We start from the raw sequence: 17908 nt of genomic DNA, 5'->3' as shown, positions 1-17908 counted from the left end.
AGAGTTCACCTACCAAAGGGAAACAAGGGATCAAAGGAACGAATAGAAGAATAAAGGCCGAAGAACTCTAAAGAATGGAGCACTTACCACCATGGCATGGGTAACGGCACGGCAGGCCACTTGGTGCAGAGGGAGCTCGGTCCACGCCGCGACTTCCTCGGGAAACATGGCCTCCTTACTCCGTTGAAGAGCGTGAATAGGCGACAACACACTCCTGAAGTCCCCCGGGGCCTCCGAGCCCGACGGCCCAGCTCGCGTATGGGCAGACTCGGAGTAAGCGGGAGCCCCTGTGTGAGTAGTTTCGGCATAAGGAGCCCCCGCCGACTCCTGCATAGGAGGTGCCATCTCGGGCTTCATAGGCTGATCCTCCGCCGGGTAGTCCGGCACCTCGGGCTCCGCACCCTAGGGTGGCTCGGTGCGAGCTCGCTTAGCCATCCATTTTCTCCTCTTCATGCCCTGGAACAAGTGCCCACCTCGGGTCCCTCGAGAGTCCATCGTACCTACGAAAAGGAGTTCGGCATCAGTGAAACAAGAAAAAGAAGAGCAAGACAGGATCGCTAGGGGAAGAACCTACCCGAACTCAGGCCAACAACAATAAGCTTGGCCTTCGTCAGATACCGTTGACACTCCAGCCCAAGCCGCGCCCATTGCTGGAGGCCCCTCGCCGTCTCTTTATCGAGTGTGATGCCGAAGTCGGGAGCGGCCATCCCCCAGCCGGTCTGGAACGGCCACCCCAGTGCACTTCGCACCCCAAAATAGTCCCGCTTCCCCGCCGGGACCTTATTAGGGAGTCCGTGTAAGAGCTTGAAGCCTGGGCGAGGAGACAGGTAGTATGCCCGCCTACGCCCAGGAAGGGGACCTGCTTGCTTTTTCAGCATGAAAATAGAGGAGAAAATCTCCAAATCCAAAGGAAAGTTCTCGTCACAGAATAAGGAGATCGTCCCCACTAAATTCCTAATGGAGTTCGGGTGAAGCTGGCCGACCGTCACACCGAAGTGGTTTAGAACCTCGACGAGAAGAGGATGAAAAGGCAGTCGCAGCCCCGCAGCGAGCTGCTCCCGGAAAATCACGATCTCATCAGGACCGTGTTCCCAAGGGAAGCTATCCGTAGGGATGAAGTAGGCGTGCTCCCCAGGCAAGTTGTAGTAGTCTATGAGGGATTGAAGTCCCTCAGGCGTCATAGTCGAAGGACCGAACTGATCTAAAGCCCGGCCACGACGGGAGGTGGACACCGACCTACCCGAGGCACCTCGGCCTGTAGGTTCAACCTCTTCCTCAGGACCTACATCGGGCTCGCTTGAACTACCGGGGGACGCAAATTGGTTCGTAGAACCTGCATCAGACCCGCTTGAACTGTCTGAACCCTCCGAACTAGACATCAGGGAATGGAACGGGATTCCAAGAGCACTCACCCGGGAAGAAGACTGAAGTAGACCACGAAAGCTCGAACAAGAAAGGAACCTGGGACGCGAGCTGAAGAGCCTGGACGCGAACTGAAATTTAGGCGCGCGCTCAAGAGGTACAGTAGCAAGGACTGCCCCCCCCCCTCGCTATTTATATCCATAGCGGTCGGAAAGCGACGGCCCAGATCAAAGCCAATCCAACAGCCCACAGCCGCGCTAAACCGCACGTCTTTCCGAAACTGATGAGGCGTCGTGCATGTCCTATCAGAGGACGGGGCGTTAGCACGCATCTTCTCGAAACTAACAGGGTGTCAGCGCACGTCTCCTCGCAATAAAAGCATCTGCAGCACAACTCTCGAACGGCTACCATCACGTCTCCCAAACGCGCGCCTTTTTTGAAAATCAAATTAAAGCGAGCGCCCTCAGTACGGACCAAAATCCTCTTGCTACCTTACGAACTCCCCGCGCCAAGACAGGACCCTTGTCGAAGGGAGTGGGGGGCAATAGATGAAGGGAAATTTGGCCCGACCTCTCAATCACCCGACACGTGGCAAAAGCAAGCAACTCGGGGCAGCAGAGCGCCCAAAACGAGCACCAAAAGTCCGAGCTCCCTATTAAGAACCCGAGCTCCCTGCAAGAAACTCGAACTATCTCGGGTCCTAAGCCTCACGAAGCCGTGACCCGAGCTGGCCCATGGCAGCTCGGAACACTCCCCAAATCGAACTCAAGACATCTCGTTCGCCACTCCAGCACTTCGCTTCCGAAACACCAAACTGACCAAACGTACCTGACACCGAGGACGTCCGTATCCAAGGGCGGCGCACCTGACTGATTTGGGATCTGACGCTTGACAGCCGCACTTCAAACGACCTCCTGCCACCTCCACCTGCCATCGTCGTTACCAGCCTTAGAGACGGCTCCGACAAAAGGAGCAGTGGCGGTTCTGTCCGGCCAGAGGGGATGACATCCGAACTGGCAGGAGCTCAGAGATAATCATGCCCGATCTGACAGAAGCCTATAAGTGAGTGCGCGAGGTGGTTATAAAAGGCTCCCTACCCCCCAAGAACGAGGTATGCTAATTTTGCACTATCTGGCTTATCTTGCCTTTGAAAGATTCTAACTTGAGCTTCGGAGCCCTCACGCCGGGTTCTCCCTGGAGCTTCTTCACCCCCTCTGTTTCAGGTCCCCTACCACTCAGTTCAGAGGCAAGATCGTTGACAGCTAAGATCGGTCGGATTGTGCATCATCAGGTACTTTTGAAAAGAAAAATGTATTTGGCCAATGTTTTCCGTCAAAGACAAAAAATAAAAGTACAGGTTTTTTCAATACTAGTATACGACATTGGAAGTTATTATGAATATGAAATCATATGGAAAGATTATATGATTGTTAGAAGCTTCGAGGGAGGTTTTATATTTTTACTTTTGTTTTTAAGATGCCATTTAGACTTGACTATATCACTTATTCATGGGTTGAGTAGCCTGATGGCCGAACTCATTCTTAGTTGGGTTTGGTCATGAATTCAGACTTGTGGATTCGGGCTCATTGAGCCCAAGCCTGAGCTCGACCTGATAATATTTATATAATAAAAATGCATTTTATACAACAAAATATATATTTTATATAATAAAAATCATATATATGTTTTCTTTATTCATCTTCTCTTTTTCTCAAGCCATAGTGAGACCTTTTGCTATCTTTGGTTTTTGAGATCATTTAATATAAATATCTCAGTTTATTATTGAGTATATTTTTTCCTCAATTTACTGGTCGGGATTCCGGTTCACGCTCAAGATCTAGGCCGATGGTCGGATCGGGGCGAGTTTGGGCGTGAATGTTGTGTTGATATGGGGGCAAAGCCCGGCACGAACCCGGCCCGGCCCGTGACACAGGATAATAGTGACGTATCATTTTGTTGGTGGACCGTGGACAGTGCCCGGTGGTGTGGGCTGTGTGGCCACGTGTGCTGATCTCCCAGATGCGAGAGTGAGAATGCACGCCCAAGACTAAGAATGATTAGATTCTAATCTGACGTTTAAAAATTGAATCTCACGTGAAAGTACTTCATCAAATCAAATGCCACTGCGTATTAAAACAAGTGAAACGCTTTGACTCTCATCGGACATTAGCTTGGGCCCTTGGGGGAATGAAAATATGAAATAGAGGAATAAGAATTTATATATATTTTCCTCGTTATTTTCTCCTCCCAATAAACACGCTGAGTCGACGTTGGCGAAAGCCCAAATTTTTAGCTGCCGAGAGATGGGCAAGTCGTCAACAATCGGGTTTCTCCTCCTCTGTCTATCGCTCTCTCTGTTGTTGCAGAAAAGCCGAGCATCTTCAACATCACCCCCTTGGGGAAATCAGGTATTTACGAAGGAAATTCTACTATTAACCATTCTGTTTTCCCCTTCAATTTCATTTATGTTGTTCTGTGCATGCCTATCTATACTTTCATGAATTAAATATAGAAGATGATGAAGAAAACACTAGAGTTAGACAAATTGGTCTCTGGTTATGTTCTCTCCTCGATTTTAAGCTACGAGATTTCAAAAACGGGTTATTCACGAAATTCAAATATATTGCTTTTCAAATTTTACGTGTTGTTGTTGTTGTTGTTGTTTTATATTCTGATGAGAAAAGGGTCATAAATGACTACAATTATACGTTGAGTACAAACCTTCTTTTGTAATTGATCTATTGACCGAGTGTTGAATTACATAAACAACTTGGCAGATTTTGCTGCCGTTTCTCTATGGTTAGCTTTTGATTTTTTTTCTTAATCAACTTAATTAACACTTAATTTTGATTCAAACTTTTTAAATTTGACTTAATAAAGGCAATGTATGTATATCCAACACCAAACACAAATGATCTCATTTTTTTTCTTGTTTTATTTATATCAATTTATGAGTCTCCTAATGATATCAGCACCTTCGAAGTTATTGCTATTTTTAATGAATGAAGTGCTACTGCTATGCGTTCCTAATTGGGTATTTCCACTTTGATTTATATGTTTGTTTGCGATGTTAAGGTTCTCTAGGGTATAATTCCAAACAATAAAATATTTGTGGTATACTCTGGTGTCCTTTCTAGTCTTGTGGTCCTTTCTGTTATATGTTCCTCAATTTAGTAGCTCAGCACTCTATATTTTCTATGCTGCCATAGTCTTTGCTTCCACTATATTCTTTTGTGAGTTTACTTTGTATTACTAATGTCCATTGCTCTCCATCTTTACCAATTTTATTTGTTTTATGCTTCAGGAGTTGGAAGGATCTGCTGGTGCAAGGTAATGTGATATCATTATTTATATCTGATAACATATTTTCTCTGTATCTGTTCTGAGCATCAGACGGGATATTCCAAATGAAGTCTCTATGTACTGGGGCTTCAGAATTAATTGTGAAAAATACTTAGTTGTCGGTTACGATATATAACACAAACTCTAGAATTCATTTAATGGAATCAGTGACTGGTTGCATAACTGATGCAGTGAACGGGTTTGATTTGGAGTGGATCTAATTCTACCAAATTTGATCTAATTCCATATTACGTTATTTGAATTTGATCCAAGCTGTCAAATTCCAATAAATATAAAACTGTGCTAATCAATAGTTATTGGAATCTATGATACCCAGATGCATCTATGAGGGTGCAATATTGTGTCGGATGCTTCAGTTTTTAGTGTGAATTCTGCATTTGATACCTTGTCCAGCCAATTTCTTGCCATATCCTGATAACATAGATTGGATGTGCATACATAAATGTGTACTATCAGATTGGGTTGAAGTATATAATTCAAACCCAATCTGATTACTAACCAGTTTGGAATTTGGGTATCGATTGATAAAAATAGATAGGACCCATTGATAGCCCTTTGCTTACAATCTTGGATTTTTCTCCAGTTCTGTTGAAAAGTGTCCATGTTTAATGCAAAGTTTGGTTTAATTTACAGAACTCTTAAGCAAGAACAGGGGCACAGTCCTGAAGTACATTGCTCTAGAGAAAGGAGTCGCGCTGCCTGGAAAATAACTGAGGAGGTACTACCATAATACAATATGTAGATGTTCCTAGGAGCTGCTCACTTTTAAATAACTGCTTTGTTCAGTTAAGTGACAAATTTGTTCCTTATATACCTCCAATTGTGTGCAGTACCTGATGCCATTTGTAGAGAAAGAGCAGTATCAAATTTCAAATAAGTGCAGGCTTCATCCTGACAATGACATGTTCAGAGATCAGGAGCTGCACAAGATTCATATGGATGTAAATGAATGGCGGTGTGGATACTGTAAGAAAAGCTTTCGTGCAGAGAAGTTTCTTGACCAGCACTTTGACAACAGACACTCCGATTTGCTAAATGTTGTATGTGTTCACTAGTTTCCTGTATACCCACCTGGCATTTCTTTCTTTCATTGGATTTTGATTTTACATATAGGCCATTAGGCCCACAATTTTCTTGGACATATTGTTGAAACAACCAAGTTCAATGTTAATTAGTATATGATGAGTGATGCCATTCCTAGGTTATCACTATGGAAATGTTTTACAATCTAAAATTCCCAATTTTGATGTGTTTAGGAACCATGAAAAATGAATGTAAATTTTTTTTAGTTATTTTGATATCCATTGCATAAAATTTCCCCTTCTCATTCATGTGCTGTCTATGAGGACAAGCCACCAACCTTCTTGTTTAAGCAAAATAATCTGTTGTGTTCACTCACAAATTCATCATGATCAAGTATATTATCAATTATGATGCTAAATTCTTTTCTCGACGAGAACTAAGGAGTTCCATGAATTTCATCAGCATAGTCAATTGCGTATTACCTTTATGTGTGATGTAGGACAGGCACAACAAGAAACGACTTCAAATCAAATTTATATTCATTCCATCTCTAAGTGAAGCTTTACAATAGATATATGAAGCTCTAGGGTAGGTTGGAGGCCATACCTAGGCTTTCTTTAACAAACTCAAATACTTGATGACCAACAAAGGGATTACCTAACACCCAAGAGTTTCTAATTTTATGCAAACTCTTATAAAGCAAGAATAACATCCTAACCTAAATTACAGAAAACAAAAATCACTATCAATAATAAATTGCAATTTTACAATGAGTAGCAATTACATGAATTATTATAAATACTAAGTCCAAGAATTACCATAAATTGTAATTCCAATTTTTACTAAGAATCACATATTTTAGAAGGCTGAAATTTAGCACTACAACCACCTATCACTTCCCAATAAATTTCCCTTAATGGGGTGTTGAACTTATGTATCCCTTGGACGCCTTATGAGCTCAATGACGAAAACTCTCAATTTCCTTGAACTTCTCTAAATTGCAGAAAGCCCTTGTCTTCTTTTTTGTCCTTTTCACCTGCATTGATGCACCCCTTTCACTCCCTTGCATTTTCATAGGAAGAGAGTAGAAAAAATGTATGGCATAGCCCAAGCAGTTCGCTAAAGCTTATAACCAACTTAAATATGTCGTCGTTTTTGCTAAAGTTGTGTACAGTGATGTTATTTCTTTCTTGATTGGGATAATAATGGAAGTATCTAAGACCGAGGATAATCTACATTTTTGTCATTTGTCTTCTTAGGTGAAGCCTTGAGGTTTACTTCTTGTCTTTCCCTTATTCCAATTCTCACAGTGTCAGACTTGTTTGAAACTTTTATAAAGAATTCTTATCATATATTTACTCTTTATAGTCTCAGATCCATCTTTATGTTTCTGACAAGTATCTCTTCTGAAACAGTCACTTCCATGTGATCATTTATCACCACTTCTCTATTGATGAATAGTTTGTGGTTTCTTAGACATGTCCAAAACTTTTCAACTGATTTTGTATAACTTAATGTGTATTTATATCATATCCCTTTGCGACGATTTTTTTAGGGATTGATGTGCCAGAGATTTGTCAACATCCGAGTATTTGTCATCTATGCCATGTACTGGGTAACATGGCTTTCAATCAGGGCACATATTTCTATCAAGAGAAAGAGCACAAAAGAGCAGGAAAATGCTTGGGCACAAGTTTCTACCATCTGTTTTTAAGAATTTTTTTATTGCTTTTTATTATTTTTCTGTTTCCCATTATGATTTAGTCAAATGCATAGTTAATAACCAAGTACATCTGTTTTCCCCTGTATGTGGCACCATAATAATTTTTCATCACTGGAAAGGTCCTTACCAACTCTTTCATCCTATCACCGTCCTTTTAACATGGTGCTTAAAGGTTTCTCTTGAGTGTTGGTCATTGTTCTTGAACCTAAATGTTCTAACAATAAATAATTGTTGAAACGTGCCTGATCTCTATCTATTCCCTGGCATCGCTTTTTCCTAGTTGAAGCCTTCAGGTGTTTTTCTTCCTGACTATTGTTGATTATTCCTTGGCTGGGAAAATTTTCCAACAACATATCATCTGACAATCCCGATATGACTTGCTTTTATTGAATCCAGAGTCATGGCAAGTGTTTGGCAGATTTATGTGGGGCTTTGCATTGTGACCTTGTTATGGATTCTAAGTTGCGGAAGACCAAATGCAATCCTGCAGCTGCTGAAAGGAATCGTCATCTTTGCGAGGTTGCATCTGACAGTATAGCTAAGCTCTTTTGTTATCGGTTCATATGCTTTTCCTCATCTTTATTCTCTTGCTTCTGTGCAGAGTCTTGCTGACAACTGTTTCCCCATTGGTGTGCGCTCAGCAGCAAGCCGTCTTCATGGTTCCTTTTTGTTCTTTCTTCATTCCCTATTCTTGAAATATGCTGTATATGATTATTGTCATTCTAAGTAACAACTCTTATGCTCCAATGATTTTGAATTGCAGAATTGTTCTTACGCCAATTTTGTGATGCCCACACTTGCACTGGTCGGCACAAACCATTTTCTAGAGGGGGCAGGGTAAAGTTTTTTTTTTGTCTCTTGTTTTGATAGGTAGTGTTCTGGTTAAGATTCAATAATCTTAAGAGGTTGCATAAAATAATTGTTGAGAATATGAGGATTGTCATCTTCCCTGCAGGCAAACATGCTTGCACCTGTGAATTGGATTGGTTCCATCCAAGTCACCCTGATGACAAAAGTAGATAATTATAAATTTACAATCAAGCATTTTGGTTTTTATTTAATCTCATGAGTTCCTAATGTGAGACTCAACTACCTGCATGTGCTTGAAGTGTACAGCACATCGTTACGGAAGGCCATATAGCTTACATGTTCCTGGCTCCTAGTTTTGCATCCAGGCTACTGAGTGAAGAAATTTATGCCTCTTTTTCATTACATCATACACTGCATGTCTGCAAGCTTATGCATAGGTGTTTGCATCCATAAGATCAAGAAGCTTAGTGTTCTTGTTGGTTATATTTTTGGTTATTGATATTTGTGTTCCACTGTTTCTTGTCTACAGAAACAAGTTAGTGTATTCTACATTGCCATTTCAATATTGACTTTGATGTTGCTGCCTGTGTTCTATCTTCTTGTCTATTTACATAGAAGGTATCCATTCTTGACCTTCAATTGCTTCTTGTACAACTCTTTGGATGGCATCATGATGCTTGAGTGTGTTATGTTGCAGAGAAATGAGAACGAGTATCCAAGATCTGAAGCGCATCTCAAAAATTGGACAGAAGACAAAGCCCTTATAATTTGGTAATTTCCGTATGTTTCTTTGGAGCTCCTGGTGACCTAAATCACTTCACCTATATACATACATCATGCTATTGTAATGTTGCCATTCGTCATACTCCAAGGCCCACTCACATCCAGTACCGACTTATTAACAAATTTTCCTGATTCGATGATTCCTGCATGTTATCTTGTATGTTTCCTTTATGAAGTTCACTACCAAGGCCATTAGAGCCTGTCGTTGAAGAACTTAGGTGTATGCCTCAAAGTCAGCGGTTAGAAATTGCAATTTCCTGTTGGTCAAGCTTTTAGTTTAGTTCATCAAGCTGTGGGCACCAACATTCACAAGCCATGAAGTGATTTCAGCCATAAGCTGCAGTTTTTAGTCCATAGTCCACATGCATAAATCATAATTCATTATATATATTTGCTTACATGAGGCATGTGGTTACACATATTCCTCGGTTTCTTCTCATTATAACTGAAAGTTAGTTGACCTGTCCCTATTTCTGTGTCGTAGGTCAGGCTTGAGGAGTTGAAGCATTGGGTGTCATTCTGGTGAAACAACAAAGGATTCTGGTTGCATGGAACTAAAATTCGATTTGCTTTGCTTTACCAAATTTTGCACATCATAACTTCAATGTTGGCCGTTGAGGGTGAAAGAACTGCCTTTGTATTGTCCATGCATTCCTTCAACAGTTCCATTCCTTTGAATTCTGTAAAATTCCTTTACTTGTGCTATTACCGTAAGAAGAGGATCTGTTAAAGGATGCATCTGCAAGGGCCAATGTCTCTGGATCAACATTCTTCATGTTTACTTGGGTTGGTCAAATAACAATACAGCTTCAGTTGAAAAATTGGAAATTGTCATTTTTAAATGGTCAAAAGTACCCATCAATGTTAGTCCATTTGTTGACATGTTAACTGAAGAGAGCCACTGTTGCCCATTGCTAGAGGAGAAGACATTGAATCCACAATGAAGAGAAAAGTAGGGGTGATTTCCTGTTCTAAACATGTCAGCAAAGCCCAACATCTTAAAATTCCAAGTTACCTACTAAAAATTTGTATTAAAAGTTTAAAACAAGCCCCAAAATCATCTTTTACGATAATTGCATTAAAACTTTCTACACCCAAAAATCATATATAAGAAGATAATTGGTTTTATCATGAAACAAGTGAGGGTAATTTAGTTCATTTCATGGGAGTATAATTTTGTTTTTTATTTAAATCTTTTTTTTTTTTTGAGATCTTTTGAAGGGCTACACAATGGGGGTAGGATGGGTAGTCCATTCCCCAATCCATTACCCCCCCACCCCAATTCAGGTGCAGGCAGGATTCGATCCCAAGTCTGCAACAACCAGCAAGAGACCGTACCAACCCGTTGGTTGGCACCTTGCTTTCCTAAAATCTTTAAAGTCATGTGAGTTCATGAAAGAAAGAAAAATATTTAGGGGTTTGATAGAAATAGGGGAGAAATAGAAAGATGAGGGAAAGTTGTTAAAGGACTTTTGTTGCTCTTAAGTCTCAACTTTCTGTCTCTCTTATATTCTATCAAATCAAACACAGCCTTAAAAGGAATACTAATAGAAAGGAGGTGTTAGTGATGCGAGGTCAGCTAAGAGGAGAGGTTTTAATAGGTTTTGAAATCAATATGATAGGTGGGCATGGACATCCAGGAATCAGGATTGTAGGTGGTAAGCAAGAGAGGAGGTGTTCGGTGTTCCTCCTCCAAAAGAGACAGTTTGGCGGCGTGGTAGGCTGTTACTAGATGCCACTTTTTCTCGAAAGAGAAGTTGAAAATAATTTGCGATTCGTGGTTGGTCTTCCATTATTTGGCTTAAAGAACAGAGAACAACAATTGGGAAATTGCAGTAATTGGGACGGGGGTTGGTGGTGCCGTGGTGTTAGTGGAGGTGCTGTGATCTGAGATGCAATGCAAGACATGGAAAGGCCGAGGTGGGGGTTTCATGAAAGCAGTTGTTTTGTTGTCACTTCACTCGTATATCCCTCTCACAAGTCGCGAGTACAAATTTTACAATTTCATACCATAGATGAATTAGCTAAGCCCAGTTTGAAATGAAAATAAGATCCCACATCGGATATGTGAGGAAAACTGAAGCCAAAGACACACTATAAAAGAGACTGGAGGATGTCGCCTAACATCACGCAGCCGCGCGGTGAGCACAGAGCGAACTATTCGTTCGCCTTTTACTAAAGAATACCGTGTTCTCGCCTTTTAAAGCGGCATACGCTTATTTTTCGAGGGCTTATCTTACAAGATACCCCTGACAAGTCTTTCAACCTCAAGGTATTTTACCGTTCTTTCAAGAGGATAATGCCTTATTCGGTCAAGCCAGATTGAACCGAACCGTCTCTGAGGATGATATCATTTTTCAGGGCGTTTGTTTGTGTGTGATTAGAATGGCAAGTTTTGATTCTGATTTCGATTTTGACTATTAACCAAATATAGTTTTGTTTCATTCTGTTCCCTTGTCATTTCTTTTAAACCTTCTCCCATGAAGCTAATATGAACTATCATAGGTCTGGTTGAGGCCAACCTTAGTCCAACCCTAATTCAACCTGACATACCCAATAGCTCAGATTGGGCCCAACCCAACCTTCTTCCCACCCCTTAAAATCTTGTAAAACTTTTTGATCTCATATCTTCACTCAACTTTCATTACATATATTGATCTTATGTTTTATTAGTATTTGTTTCTTGATGTTTTTATTGGTTCTTTTAAGTACAAAATTAAAAAAAAAATGTATTTGAAATTACTATAATTTATTATGATGACTTATAATATAAGCAATAGAGAATAAAATATTCAGAAAAACATAAAATATGTTATTAAGGTTTTAGCATTTTAAATTAGGATCAAGTGAAGTGATTATCTTAAATGAAATAAATAATAGTATGTGGTAGTGGTTGTACAACTATCATGCGTCTAAACAAATCAATGTATGATCATATATATATATATACTATAGCGGATTCGAATTGAATCGGATTGCCCAAAGGTACCCTAACCCAACCAAAAATAATATCGAGTTCATAAATTTCAACCCTAACCCTAACCCAAGCATCAACCAGACCCAACCCGGGTTGAGTTAGGATTAGGTTCGGGCTATCCTGCCTAAGTTGCAGCCTTAGTTACGTTCAATGCCATATCCATCGTCGTTACAGTTGTTTAATTATTTTGTTCCTTTTGTGCCGTGCCTCCTCTTCTCTTGACGTTCCAATTTGTCAAACTCAAATCTCTCTCTCTCGGATAGCATTGTGCAAACATACGTACCACGGCTCTAACTTTAAACCATTATAAATAGGGTTTTCTTTTCTCTTATGACTCTCCTAGAATTCAGCTGTTGGTATTATTAGATACACAGCGAACCCAATTTGGTCGGCACCATCAATTGAACTACGTCCTAATGGTGCAGGTGCAACCATTGATGGTTATACAAAAATGTAACAATATTCAGGTAAAAAATTTCAAGTGCATAACAGAACGATTCTTAAAAGTGGAGATGAAAGAAAAGACAACATAAATTACAAAAATGTAATTGTCCTATTAATAATGATAGTTATACAAGATATTTTACCATGTATGGTCCTTCGAGCTCATATCCCAATTTTCTATAATAATGTCGGGTTCCAACCCCTGAGATTACAGCTATTTTTTTGGATCTATGCTCCCTACGAGCAATCCGCTCTGCCTCCTCCATCAGAAGTGTTCCATAGCCCTGTCGATCAAAGGGAAACAAAATCAAATTCAAGACCTATTAACAGTATCACTCTTTTTAGAGGCTCTGTTTGAAATGTTATTGAATAAAAGGAATGCATTTGACAGATGAATCCCCTAGCAGAGAATTCTATGCAACTTAGAAACCTATAATTGGCCAGATCAAGTGAAGTGAATCCCCAGAAGGAGGCCAATAATGATATCATCTACTTCTCATATCACTCAATGTAGCTGAAGGTCTGGTAGTAAATGGATCTAAAAAACCTGTCTGGAATACCTTTACCCATTTCCTCCAAATTTAATTACCTGGTGCTGCAGTTTGTCAGCATCCCGACCATGTACTGGTACTGCTGTTCCATAAACATGGAGTTCACGAACAATAGAACATCTTCCAGTGAGTTCAGGACATGTTGTGTTTCGGCCACATTTCCGCAAACGTAACAACCCAACAAGAATATCCTGTATTCCCACCAAAATTAAAAACTAACAAAAGATTGGAACACACTTTGACTAAGTAGTTAGCAGTAGGCCAATAGACCATCCGATAATATCCTTTTGCATAGTTTTTTCTTATAAAGCCAGCAAGGGAAAGGACATGTTTCACTGTTCATCTCCTCCCCAACTTGTTTACAAGGGAACCAATTACCAGGGAAAGGACACTCTTGTCAAGGTCCAAGCAGAGAGAGAGAGAGAGAGAGAGCACCAAAACAAAACAAAAAAACTATGGAGCATTTCATCTGTTATCGCTATGTTAGTGATTGATAAGATGAAATGTTATATTTACCACTAGACGAGGAAATTATAGAACGTGTTACCAGTCCTTCCCCTCTCTTCTGAGGCCTGAAATGTCTATTAAACTAATGAAGTATAAGATTAGTATGATGATTATCATTTAGATATTGTTTCAACTCAGACTCTGGTTTTGGCATGGTTAGGCATCTAGAATCATCTTTGATGCCCCAAATTAACTGTTTTGAGAACCAGAATGTTGACCAACCAATAAAATGGACTGTGTCAGGGAGTCAACGGTTGAATTTTTTGGGTTGCCCTTGGATCTTGAATCAACTAAAATGATTTATAGATAACAAAGAGAGCAAAAATGATTGAAGACATTCACAAGCACATTTCTAGCATAAACTAAATGACAATGCGAAAGACAAAATAAGAGAGAGAGAGACCTGGCGTGTATCTTCGTATGAGAGAAAAGTTTCCCAACCCTCATTTGCTGCATAGTCACGGCGAACAAGCTCCACTTCTTCAGGTTTTATTTTGTGATGAATGTCCTAAACTCCCAAAACAGAAATGTCAAAAGTTATTTTTTTTTGCTCTTAGAACAAAATAGGCCAACTAAATAAAATTATAATTTTTTAGGTCTTTTATCCAAATTAGAAAAACTGTGTTCACTTACTTGAATTCCAGCTTCACGTGTTCTGACATCACGGCATTTCAAGCCCAAGTCATCCATCCGAGCCAAAGCCAGCTCCCGGAGATTTCCCTTCTCAACTCCAGAAGTTACTAGGGGCATGGGAATATCCCTTTGAACTCTATAAACACGTGTCCATGGAGGCACCATGGCTAAGATCCTTGCTATTATGTCTACAAGTTGCTCTGGTGGATAGTTTCTATATCTGCAAGGGATGAGTGAAAAATATTTGCTAGCCATCAGGCATCTATTATGGGTTTAAATCAATAACCAATAGCCATGTTATACACCAAAATTGGTGCATCCAGTATGGGGAATTAAATTGTTCAACATTATAAGATGGAGGCATACATTTCAAGTGACCATCATACCTTCCAGTTTTCCAAAGCTCATAAAGCCCTGTTCCACGAATTACGAGTGTTGGGTAGATCTTAAGACCATCTGCCCTAAATGATGGACTCTCAAAGAATTCACGAAAACTCTCTAAGTCCCTCTCAACTCCAACATTTGGGAGATCAGGCATCATGTGAGCAACCACCTGAAGAAGCATGCAAATTTGCACGGAGATGACAACCAACCACAGGGAGATCAGTTCATACTGGAAGTAGGCATCATTAGTATGGCATTCTCATGATACAATTCCTTGCTTGACATTGCTCAACATTCCCTGAAGAGAGAGCATGTAAATTTGGTAAATAATCCACTCACCTTAAACCCAGCATCCTTTGCCAGGCAAAAGCAATCAGCAACAGCAGCTACAGTGTGCCCTCTATTAGTGTCACAAGCAACATCTTCATAGGTGCTTTGAACCCCTATTTCCAATCGTGTACAGCCATAGGAAAGCATCTGCCGGAGATGAGGTCCAAGGCAATAATCTGGCCTCCTAATAGATTAAAGATCATGAAGGACTTAAGTTAAAATTCACTTCTATCAGTGAAAGAAATGAGTTCCAGCGGTCTCGTGGAACATTTATAAGTTAACTTGGCTTTACAATTAGAGTTTGTTGCAAATGGTTTAAGTGAAACTCTTGGAAGGAAACTCCAACTGCAGTGAAGTTACTAGAAATTGGAACTTGGGTTAAGAAAACGTTTGATGATGCACTTAGGAGTCTTGAGGTATTTCTTTCCATTTGAGGTATCAACCAAAGGAGTCTTGGTTGTTTCTTGTGTTTTCTGTTGTGCTTCTATGGTGCACTTAGGAGATAAACTGATAAAGACACATCAGTCTTCATGACTGAAGCCATGGTGAAGATAGAATGTGCTTCAAATGGGTCTTCAAGTGAGGCATCATTGTCTCATGCACTTTAACTTCGTGAAGCACACTCAATCTTCACTGTGCACTTTCCTGACATGCCTACATTTTCAGAGCAAAAGGTGGGATTATTGAATTGTGAGTAGTAACCATGTAGCCAGATCAATTGTGATGAACTTATAGCACAGCTGCAGGAAAAGTAGGACTTTCCCATCTTCTCAAATCTCAGAAATAACCAAGATTTTGAACTCAAATCTGACTTACGTTTCAATTGTCATGCCAATACACTTTATAGCACTGTGCTCAGAGTAACAAACTGCCTCCTCAACATTGGCAGAAGTGTGTCCTGACAATGCATCATGAAGATTTCGAATAAAGTAATCACGATATTCAGATGGCAATGACATGAAAGTGCCCCCCATTAAGATGAATTCAACCTGCAAAATATTCATCAGTTGTAATAGTAGAACATGCCTTTCTATAAAAAAAAATCATATTTTGTTTAGTACAACTAATTGGTCAGTGCCCAATTTATTATGCTATAAAGGAAAAAATAAGGTCAAACCTTATCCACACTATGTCCCAAACGTTTCAGCTGATCTATTCTGCTTCTGGCCTGGACATATGGGTTATATCTGGAATCATGTAAGTTGTAATTAGAAATGAGAGGGTAGCTTGGAAGAGTAAAGCACAAAAATATATGCACTTTTGAGGTACTTCCACACTAAAAGAATCTGAAGATTGAAACTAAACAAAGAAGCACATTCACTAAAGGTTTAGGAATTGAAAACTTGTCATTTGAAGTTCTTAGCCAACTAAGCAATAGTAAGAACCATAACGTTATCATTCATACGTTGAGTCACCAGGGCTTTTCCTTCTCAAGAGTACATATTCCTTAGCTTTCCACTTTCTAGAACATCCTCAAAAGTTGAAAGAAAACCATGCATATGGGTCTTACCTTGGCATATGGCACTTGTGCCAAGTATTCAGGTGTCCATAGATGTCCGCCATGCCAACCTCCAAAATTCATGGCATGAGAAAATAACAATATATAGTATTTAGTTACATATACAATGCAAATAGTAATCATAAGAAAACAAGGGGGTGTTCTACAACATGAATGTTTTTGTTTTCATTTGTTTTTTGAAATCACCACATCAGAAAAAACAAAAACGTGTTCTTGAACTTTGTTTTTCTTTTGGAAGGCAAAACCAAGTTGGTTTTGTTTCAAATATATAATACATGTTTTTGGAACCATCAAAATGATAGTATTTAAAACAAAAACAAATTATGTAGTGTAGAAATTATATAATTTATGAAACATAATATTAGATAAGCAGATGAAAACATGTTTTTGAAACTAGAAATTCAATAAGAAAAACAATTCACGTTGTAGAACACCCCCTAAAGTGCCAAGTCCTTAGATGCATTCCTTCTTTTGGTTATGAGTGCAAAGTGCCAAGGTTTTATGCTGGATTATACTTGGAGCGTCACCAAGTTGCTACAAGAGATATCATGCCAAGGATCTCTTCTTGCACTCTCTAGGTCCTTCACTAACTGCTTATTATCTAACGTAGTGGTAAACAGAAACATCTGATTGCTACGCCGTTGCAGTTGCTCCTCAGAAAGCAAGAAATAGAGATTCAATAATGCTGAGTCAGATTAAGATATATCCAACTGAAGACAAAACTATCCAATTTATACACTGATGATAATAGAGACCAAACAGTTACACATCAAAGTGTAATCCGGAATATAAAACACGGGAATATAAGATTCTACATATCCATTAAATGAACTTGGAAAAAACATTTTTAAGTAAGATAAGTAGAAGAGAGCAGGAAAGATTACCTGGCGCGAATTGCTCGCATGCTGGTAGGTTCGTAACCAGTGTAAGACTGGGTACTGTACTCGAAATCGGAATCAGGTCCGCCGGGGCAATACACACAGATATTCCCTGTAGTGGCGATGTGTGGACAACGATGGGGTTTCGACATTACAGCGACGACGGCGATACCCGAGGCTGTGCGAACGGGCTTGGCTCGGAGGCGAGGGAGTAGAGACTCGCGTTCTGACTCTGGAAGCGCTGCTATCATCTCGACGAGTTTGGGGGCACGAGCGAGTCCATACTTGCGACACGCCGCCGATTTGAGAGCATTAAGATCGACGTTCTCTCCCCTGCGCGATCGCTCCACCATGCCATTCACGATTTCCGCGATGGCCCGGACTCGCGCTTCCTCTTCGCTGAGTCCGTGGGCTACCACTCCGCCTCGACCGGGCCGAGGCATCTTCCTTGGCTCAGCGACTTCGGCCGTCGCCATGGAAGAGAGAGAGAGAGAGAGAGGGCGCTGCAAATACAGTTTTCGACTTTCTTCGCCCTCTTCCATTTTTAGGATTGAGGTCATACTTGAGCCTTCAGGCCCACTATTAGCCCAGGCCTGGCCCAAAGCATGAAAATCTAAACCC

At 40.4% G+C, this 17908-nt stretch overlaps 2 protein-coding genes and 1 non-coding gene across 4 annotated transcripts; 2 read left to right on the top strand and 1 right to left on the bottom strand.

The window, feature by feature from the left end:
• Window positions 1-3519: 3519 nt before the first annotated feature.
• LOC104591608 (C2H2-like zinc finger protein) lies at window positions 3520-9952 on the top strand. Of its 2 annotated transcripts, none has more exons than XM_010250515.3 (10): window positions 3520-3770; window positions 4667-4692; window positions 5359-5443; window positions 5556-5765; window positions 7868-7990; window positions 8073-8130; window positions 8235-8308; window positions 8811-8899; window positions 8979-9052; window positions 9549-9952. In XM_010250515.3, exons 1-9 carry the CDS (start codon window positions 3666-3668, stop codon window positions 9046-9048), a joined length of 840 nt encoding a protein of 279 aa, XP_010248817.1. In that variant the 5' UTR covers window positions 3520-3665; the 3' UTR covers window positions 9049-9052; window positions 9549-9952. The 2 variants fall into 2 exon arrangements, with proteins under 2 accessions (XP_010248817.1, XP_088760602.1); XM_088904476.1 differs by having other exon boundaries at window positions 3521-3770; window positions 8979-9050; window positions 9553-9795.
• Window positions 9953-11196: 1244 nt separating this feature from the next.
• Window positions 11197-11313, top strand: LOC148791989 (U5 spliceosomal RNA). The gene has a single exon (XR_016070987.1). It is a non-coding gene; the product is annotated as a U5 spliceosomal RNA (small nuclear RNA).
• Window positions 11314-12516: 1203 nt separating this feature from the next.
• On the bottom strand, window positions 12517-17834 carry LOC104591610 (elongator complex protein 3). The gene is made up of 9 exons (XM_010250516.3): window positions 17294-17834; window positions 16008-16077; window positions 15707-15879; window positions 14900-15074; window positions 14563-14729; window positions 14177-14396; window positions 13947-14051; window positions 13075-13227; window positions 12517-12769 (listed from the first exon to the last, which is right to left on the bottom strand). The coding sequence occupies exons 1-9, from the start codon at window positions 17827-17829 to the stop codon at window positions 12611-12613; spliced, it is 1758 nt and encodes a 585-aa protein (XP_010248818.2). The 5' UTR covers window positions 17830-17834; the 3' UTR covers window positions 12517-12610.
• Window positions 17835-17908: the final 74 nt, after the last annotated feature.

This window comes from Nelumbo nucifera, chromosome 4 (assembly GCF_055504915.1).
Source record: "Nelumbo nucifera cultivar China Antique chromosome 4, China Antique-T2T, whole genome shotgun sequence".
Lineage (NCBI taxonomy): Eukaryota > Viridiplantae > Streptophyta > Magnoliopsida > Proteales > Nelumbonaceae > Nelumbo > Nelumbo nucifera.
This window is presented reverse-complemented; position numbering and strand designations above follow the sequence as displayed.

Coding starts and splice junctions, on each gene's coding strand:
- LOC104591608 (XM_010250515.3), top strand. CDS start 3,666: ATGGGCAAGTCGTCAACAATCGGGTTTCTCCTCCTCTGTCTATCGCTC. Junction 5,766..7,867: donor ACTCCGATTTGCTAAATGTT/GTATGTGTTCAC, acceptor TATTGAATCCAG/AGTCATGGCAAGTGTTTGGC. Junction 8,309..8,810: donor CATTTTCTAGAGGGGGCAGG/GTAAAGTTTTTT, acceptor TCTTGTCTACAG/AAACAAGTTAGTGTATTCTA.
- LOC104591610 (XM_010250516.3), bottom strand. CDS start 17,829: ATGGAAGAGGGCGAAGAAAGTCGAAAACTGTATTTGCAGCGCCCTCTC. Junction 14,730..14,899: donor CAAAGGATGCTGGGTTTAAG/GTGAGTGGATTA, acceptor ATGCTTCTTCAG/GTGGTTGCTCACATGATGCC. Junction 14,397..14,562: donor GAGCTTTGGAAAACTGGAAG/GTATGATGGTCA, acceptor CATCCCTTGCAG/ATATAGAAACTATCCACCAG.